General features: G+C 44.9%; 1 protein-coding gene across 3 annotated transcripts in view; it reads right to left on the bottom strand.

Moving 5' to 3' along the window:
- Nucleotides 1-2579: 2579 nt before the first annotated feature.
- MAML3 (mastermind like transcriptional coactivator 3) overlaps nt 2580-8242 on the bottom strand; it is a 242857-nt gene continuing 237194 nt past the window's right edge. For all 3 annotated transcript variants that reach the window (XM_021526487.2, XM_077783030.1, XM_077783031.1), the window contains exon 5: nt 2580-6602. In XM_021526487.2, coding sequence (XP_021382162.1) covers nt 5611-6602 — 992 coding nt within the window. In that variant the 3' untranslated portion in view covers nt 2580-5610. The remainder of the gene's footprint in view (nt 6603-8242) is intronic.

The raw sequence follows: 8242 nt of genomic DNA, 5'->3' as shown, positions 1-8242 counted from the left end.
TTTGTGCAAATGTAAAGACACTTCCATGCAATATGCTGCTGCAAGACCCCCATTTTCCAAGTATACCCAATCCCACTGTTGTATAAGAATATATGGAAACCCTGCTTCAGAAAAATGTTTAAAGCTTCACTTGGTCCTAAGTGTCTACAAAGGACTTTAGGATTTTATATTTTGGAATATGCTTACAGCTCAACAGATGCTCAAACATTCTTGTGGAAGTGGGGCCCTCCATGGGCCTGTCCCAGTCTTCACAGGAAACCTCCTGAAGACAAGCTGTGCCCAAAACACGACACTTGCAAAGGCGAGAGCCAGCACAGACAAAAAGGAGACACAGATGCTGGTGTTACAATTGGATGCACTGCATTGTTTCCCACCGAGGCACAGATGGCTGGGGTGTGAGAAAGACTAGACAAACATTGCTGGATTCCCAGGGAATGACCACAGTGAAAAGTAGACTGACTTTAAAAGCAGTTTTCTGCCAGAAGAAGGGAAAACACGTGGCTTACCACTGTGAGCTCAAAGTATGCCAGTGACCAATTTAAACTATCTAGAAGAACAGAGATTGAAGGCCATGCCTGTTTTGACAGCTCCTGATAATTCAAATTATTTAGGCAATGCTGAATATACTAATGAGAGAGCCAGCAGGAAGAAATTTACCTTGTCATGCCTCTGTAGACATGATTTGGCCAAAAATTATGCACATTTATAGTGGTGTTCAGTCAAATCTATATAATGAACATGTTTATTGTCTCTCCATAGTGTAGGGAGGTTGATAACCAGACCACAAGATAATTGTGACATGGATTAGATTCATAATAACCCTTCATATTAAAAAGGTGGACACATATTGACACATGGCAGTGGGGCTGGAATGAGATAAACTTTAAGGTTCCTTCCAACCAAAGTCATCCTGTGATTTTATTAAGTTAGCTCATGATAAAAAGCCATAATCTAGTGCCTGCAGGTAGCAAAGGCTGAAATGGTATTGAAAACCGTAAGATGAAACACGTACAAAGATGCAAGACCTGAGTCCAACAATGCTTGTTGAGGGGAAAAGGACAGATCATGTTGGTGAACAGGCTGGAGCTGACACAGCTGCAAAAGGCTGGCTCTCCATCACCTACCTTCATGGAGAAAGTACATCAGGGCCACATTTAACAACCACAGAAATAATCAGAAATGCATCCACTAATTTTCCTTCCATGGGCTGAAATATGGAAAATCTACCTACCTACCTGCCAGTGATGTCTTCAGCCAGTCACAGTGTTGGAGGTTAGGATTTATCCTTTTATTTTTTCTTTGTCTCAGGGAATTTTCTCACATTTGTTACCTATAATTTGTAATGACACTTAAGAGACAAAAGATGTGGCTAGGAGGAGGAGGGAGAAAGGTGCAGTTTGCTAGTGTGGTTGTGGTGCCAGGCTAATGCTGCAGGAAGGATTCGCTGCCAGTGAATGTGTATGTGTGTGTGTGTACACATACATATGTATATTCTATAAATAAGTGTTATTCCTTTTCCCATATCTTTCCCTGAAAGTCCCATAATTTCAAAGCTATAATAATTTGGAGGGTAGGAGATCATATTTTCCATTCCAAGGGAGGTTTCTGCCTTTCTTGCAGACACCTTTCTTTCAAACCTAGACCCAGAGGCAGCAAGAAACACTGCTGCCAGAACCAAAATCAAGACAAAGGTCAGACTATGCAACAGACTTGAAATACAGACAATCGGAGGGCCAAAGGCCATCTACTGATTCAAATAGGTCTTTCTTTGCCTCTGAAATGATTCCAAGCTTACCCGTTGTAGTGCTTTGATGTGTTACCTTCTCTTCACATCACTTCTCTTCACCTCCTCTCCCCTCCTCTCTCCTCCCACATGCATAGACAGGCCATACATGTTCAACATATCTATGTGCAAGATCCTAAAGGCTTCTGACAACACAATTCTCACACTGTTGTAGCAGTGTGTCTTTATCCTTCTCCAGTTTTCCTGTTTTCTCCAACTTCTATGTCCAGCTACGCATTTCCCTTCTTACCCCCCTACCTTGTCTCCATCTTATCTCCTCCCCTGGAAGCATCTCCCCACTCCTTATTTTTGCTCCCAGCCCAGAATAAACACAAAAGGTTGGATCTGCCACCTCTAACAGACCCAATTAAGGACCAGCTTCCCTGTAGCATCTGCCTGAGCACAGGCCTCTCCTCAGAGCGCAGGGAGCTTTGGTAGCCCGCCTTGCTGGAGAAAGGGGCACCATGGCAGAAGGTGGTGGAGCATGTCCCATCGAGCAGCTCATTACAGCAGCCTGGGCTCTGCTGCACAGAGACAGCTGCTGGGGCTGCCTGGGATGCTGGGATTCACTGGCTGCCAAACCTGCTGGAGCAAGTGGGGCATCCTGGGATGGGCCATGCCCCGTCTGTTACTGCTGAGGTCTAACACTTTTAACTCCACCAGGTGCTTCGTTGCTGCCATACGGAAAATCCAGGGCTGATTCAGGCCTGCTTTCATGCAGCTTCCCTCCCCTCCATGGAAGATTGCTCACTGAGGCGCAAAAGTGGGGCAAGACATGATCCATATACACCAGGTATATGACTCATATAACCATCTTTTATTTGTTTGGTTGGTTTTTTGTTTTGTTTTGTTTGTTCTTGTTTTGTTTCTTTTTCTTTAAAAGCAACATCAGGTATTCTTCTATGTTTTCAGACTCTGTACAGGTCTTAAAAGGAAATAAGCAATGCTTAATGTACAAAGTAAAACCAGAAAACTAGAAAAATTGGAATAAAATGGAGCAAGTTGCTGTCAGGGATACAGTACAAATTAGTAATTAGATGTCATCTGAAGTGCAATATCACTGCAGTAAGGATGAGTCAAGGAAAGAAATAAAAATACTCTATTTTAAACAAACAGTATATATATATATATATATATATATATATTTATATGTATATATTTTACAGGCAGTAGACCCAGTGATATCTGTAGAATTGTAAAAACATATTTACAAATGACTTTTTTAAAAACATTACATATACATCAGCACCATAGTAAGAAAGAAAACAAAAACCCCAATCAACCCAAATCTAATAAAATCTGTTCTCTAGTACTTGATCCCAGTATGGAGTATTTGGAGGAAGCTTTACAAAGATAACAGAGACTCGTCTTGACCACCATTTATCATCAAGGCCCGTGTTTCCCTGATGCACACCGGTTTGCATTGGCTGCTGTGTGGTGGATGTGTGTTTCTAAATTCCCCTTTCCCACCTCTGTGTTGAGAGGTGAGCCCTGATCGCTCTCACCCGAGGCATGGGTGCTGTGCTGTCCCCAGCACCGTCCCCTGCCCAGCAGGGTGGCTGCCCCCACCCTGTCACAGCTCTGTCACACATGTGTGTGCCCCATGCTCACACTGACACACATGGAGGCACAGCACCCCGGTCCCTTCCGGGTACTTCTCCCAGTGTTTGCCTATCCCTTCCATTCTGACCAAGAGATGCTGACCCACAGGATGAACCAAAAACTTTGGGTGGTCCTCCCTTTCACTGAATTAGGGTCCAACTTGGCTCCTACTCATTCTCATCATCCTCAGCAGGAGCTGGAATTGGCCCTTGTGCTGTATTTTAAAAAGGGGTCAGCTAAAAGAGATGCAATTAAAGCCATTTTTAAAAAATGTAGCAGTCAGGGCAGGTTGGATTGATGGCTCACCTTTAGCACATTAAAAATGCAGCTTGTCCAGCTGCACTGCAGCATTTAGAACAGGTAATCCCCCCCACTAAGCAAGCCCAGCAAGGGAAATTGCCCAAAAGGGAGCCTCAATGGTGCACTGAGATGGTTACAAACTCATTTGCTCTTCCTCTTTAGTGTGATGCATGTCTGTGCTCCACGGGGAAAGACAGGACATGAAACTGCCAAGTGCCAAGGCTCTCAGCCTCCATGGAATCCAGGGGCATGTCTGGGCCCAGGGAGAACTGCACAAAAGGAGGTGATCAGGAGTTAGGGAATTGGGACTGGCACTAGAACACTGCTGCAGAGCACGACTTGTGGCTCTCAGAGGCCAGTGCTAGGTCAGAGGGTGCTAAAGCTCTGGACTGTGGGTCATGTTAATATTTTTTATACGCACAACTATATAACCTGATAAGCAGCTCTCAGCTGAAAACACTGATAAGAGGTAATAGGTTCCAGAAAACAGCCTCCAACTACAATTTGGGAACCCTGCTGTATACACTCAGAATGCCTGGTGCCTTCAGTGTTGTGTGAGATCTATCACAGCTTCATCACACGGCTGCTCAGCGCTGGTCCAAAAAGTGGAGATAGTGATACATCCCTATTATCTAAAACCTTATTTGGGCAGATTCCATGTTTGTAATATCAATTATTTTATCCACTTAGGCATGTTCTTTATGGTAGTCCTTCACTGACTCCTGTTCTTCAAATACTGCAGTGAATTTTATTCCAGCAATCCAGAGAGATTAGACCAAACATCTGTTTAAAACTGAACATATCACATCGAGATCCCAGACATCCTGGGGTAATACCACATAGCAAACCTGGGCTTTTCAAGAGGGGAGGAGAAAGTCTTCCTGTGTGCCAAACCCTCACTGTATGTTTTCTCATGCCTGTTTTCTCCTCCTTTGCCTGGCAGCTTTGTGGCTTGCCTGAAAAAAAAGTTCAGCCAGCTCAGCTTGCTTTGCACTGAAGGAACAGGAGGGGAAGGGAATGAACTGAGAACACCCTGGGGAGGAAGGAAAGGGAGGGACCAGCTGAGGAGCTCTGCTAATGTCTCTTGGTACCTCTCAGCCCTTCAACACCCCATGCAGCTGGGCCGTGCCAAGTGCTCTGACTTGCGAAGCACTATTTCAAGTCTCAAGGGAACTAAGCAGTTTATTAAGTTAACCCACCACTAGGCTGCCTCCAGCAGCAGTCACATAATCAATCTGCCTTCACAACACTGCTAAATTTATGTTCTTCTGCACTTGTAGTTGGGGTTTATCACTCTGCAGTGAAAACAGTGACCTCTCTGTGATTGTTTAAGTTTGTCATGTGAGTGTTGTGCATTCCCTTAGGACAGCCCCATTGGCCTGGCTATGGCTCTCCGAGACCTGCTTGCCCCTGGATGTCGGGTTAAGCCCATTTCTGACCAGGACCTGTGCAATCGCTCCTGAATATCTGTAGGCTTTGCTCCCAGCTCTTCCATCTGCTTCCCTGAAAGCTGCAATGTGCACAGTCATATGAGGTGGGAGATAGAGAAACCACCCCTCACCACTGTGCAATGAAGCCTTGCTTTAAGTGGGGGGAGAATGAATCTTCCCAGCCAGATGCATCAGCTGGCTTTTCCAGTTTCTCCATTCTGCCTCACACATGCACACACTGAGTGGGTGCTGCCACGCAACAGAGATTGCTTGGTGACAGTTTTGGGATGCTGATGTTTTCATCGTCCCCTGAATCTTCCGAAGTTGGCTACAGATCAGCTCGGTTTGCACAACTGAAAATAAAAGAAAACAAAATAACCCCAAACCAACACAAACAAAAACCAACAATCCAGGGATGAGGAAAACATCTGACTCCCTCTTTGCTTGTTCAAATGTAACAAAACATAACCAAAGCTCCAGACTATACGATCCCATTCACTGGGGGTTTCCAAACAACTCATCGAGTTCTTGAATCCACTCATCCCCTGGTCCGCTCTTAATAATGGAGTCCACAAGGTCTGTGCCCTCTGCTAAACTGGAGAATGACCCCCCTGCTCCTCCATTACTGTAGTTGTAAGATATGTCCTGAGTGGGATTCCTCTCATAGGCCTGACCTTGGCTGCTCTGAGCAAAGGTACCACCTGGCATTTGCTGCGTTGGGGGCTGATTGAAGCCTGACATGGCAGGGACCCCTTGGCTTATTCCTGGCATCACCATCGGTCTGGCCTGGCCGGCTGCCTGTTGCCCAGGGAGTGGTTGCAGCAGCTGTCTCCCCAGTGCTGGGTTCACGGCTCTCACTGTCCCGCTTGTGTCCACAACTGTCTGATTGAGCCCCTGTGGGAAGTGCTGCTTGGACAGCCGTGGCTGCCCAGATGGCATCGCGTATGTGGTGCCGTTGTTGAAGGGCCCCATTTCACCACTAGTCCTTCCAGGTATGCCTTGCAAGCCTCGCTGCTGCCAGTTTTGTGTTCCTTGAGGGACAGTCCCCATCAGGTTTTGAAGTCGTGGCGCTTGTGGCCTTGGCAACACCTGGCCCACAGGTCCTTTCATTTGCTGCTGATGCTGGGGAAGAGCAGAGTTTACCAGCATGTTCTGACCAAAATTGCCAACCATTCCCACTGCTTGTCCAGAGGCAGGCTGCCTTGTTCCCTGGCCCGTGCTTTGTGCCATGTTCATGCCACTTTGGTTTGGGTGCTGCAACATTTGGCTGATCCCTGTGCTCATGCTGTACATTCCTGGCTGGCTGGATGAGGCGTTGCTGTAAGGAGTCATTCCCATATCAGCCTGGCCCGCAGCGGTGAGCAGCGTGCTCGAGGTCTGGGAGGGACCCATGGCCATCATGCTCGCATTCTGGGCCATCATTCGGGATGTTCTCATGCTCTGGAGCACTACCTGGTTTCTCAGAGCTACTATATCCTGGGGTGAACCTGCACCAAAAAGGGAGGAAAGTAAGAAAAAGCCCACGACCCTGTAAATCTTAATTAACACACTTTTCCCTAAGAGAGAATCTGTAAGAGCATCCTCAGCAGCACTTATCTTCTTCAGCTACACCTAATTCAGCTTCTAGCAAGCAAATAGAAAAACTTCCACTGGTCTTCATTAGCAGCAAAGCAGCTGAACTTCAGTTTATCATTTGAAGCTCTCCTTTAAATATCTCCATTGTCTTTCAAAAGTAAGCCTTGAAAATGGAAATGTCAGTCTCAGAAGGCCAATCAATTCTTTTAATAGCTCAGGAGGCATTAATGAATGGATTTTCTATAGCATTGCTACTGAATAATTCTATAGAAAGAAAAAAAATCAAGTTTTTGTGGACATTTAAAGCAGGGAGAGTGTATTAGTGAATCAATACTATAAGCACATTTTACTTCACCTTAGGCCAGTGATAGGAACCTAGAAAATCCTAGCCTTGTTAAATTGCACACTGTGACAGGTAACTTAACCGTGCTTGTGTCTTACTTTCAGGGGTGGGGGGAGCTATTGATTTCTGGGAAGCCATTATGTTTCTATATTTGCTATCTTTAAATAAAGACATTTACCTGGGGCTCAGATTATGCCATGGGTTCATTGTGGATTTGAGTCACTACCAAATGCAACAGTCAGATTTGAGTCACTAACTAAATAGTCAAACTATTCAGATTTGAGTCACTGACTAAATACAACATGGCAGGTGAAGCCCAGAGTGTACGAGGCACACAGTTGCTCCAGGCTCAAATGCTATTAAATGTCAGGTGTAAATATAAAATCATTGCTTAAGAGTTCAGAGCTGTACAACAGAATCTGAATGTTCTTAAGTCAGCCCCTACTTGTTGTCCCTCAGCGGCAGACAACATCCCTGAACACCCATGGGGAGTGGAGACACTGGTCCCTGTTATTGACGTTGGCTTGGTTTCCATGAGAAACAGGTGGATAAAGGAAGCAACATTTCTGTCCATGTAATTCTATTACAGAGGATGGCTACAACTTCATTTTCTGCAGCACACAAGCTTCTGGTGGGTGCTCTTAGCTCCAGCACACTGCTAAATTAAACATTTTGTAGCATGAAGTGAGACCACTGGAACAGGCCACATATAGTGGTAGCTTTTACTTTATTCATGCTATCAGACTGCTTTCTTAATGATTGGCACTGGGGTTCCCTTGATTTTTCTTAAGATCAGCTCTTTTCATGATTAGAAAGTCTTTTTATGATGACTCCGGTAAGTGCTTAAGATACAGATAATTTTAAAATCTTAATGCATCTTCAGCTATTTTTTAATTGAAAATGGCAGTTGAAAAGCTCCAAAGGAGTCGCTAACAGCAAGTGGTTCACTTTTGTTAAAGTGGTTAAGTGGTACTACTTTTGTTAACTCCTGTACATGGCGTAAGTGACAGGAGATCAGACAAGGAGTAGTTAAAAGAGAGATGCAGCAGATTTCAAGGTTTTAGGCCACCTTCTGGTCTCATTTACACATAACCTACTGCACTGGATTACATGACTGAAAAGGAAAAAATGGTGAACTACTTAAATTAGTTCATTTATGCAAATGAATTCCTTGCTCTGTTAGATTAGCCTAAACTCTTCTCCCATTAT

Source organism: Lonchura striata, chromosome 4, assembly GCF_046129695.1.
Source record: "Lonchura striata isolate bLonStr1 chromosome 4, bLonStr1.mat, whole genome shotgun sequence".
NCBI classification, from domain to species: domain Eukaryota; kingdom Metazoa; phylum Chordata; class Aves; order Passeriformes; family Estrildidae; genus Lonchura; species Lonchura striata.
Note: the sequence above shows the minus strand (reverse complement) of the source record. Positions and strands in the feature narration are given on the sequence as shown.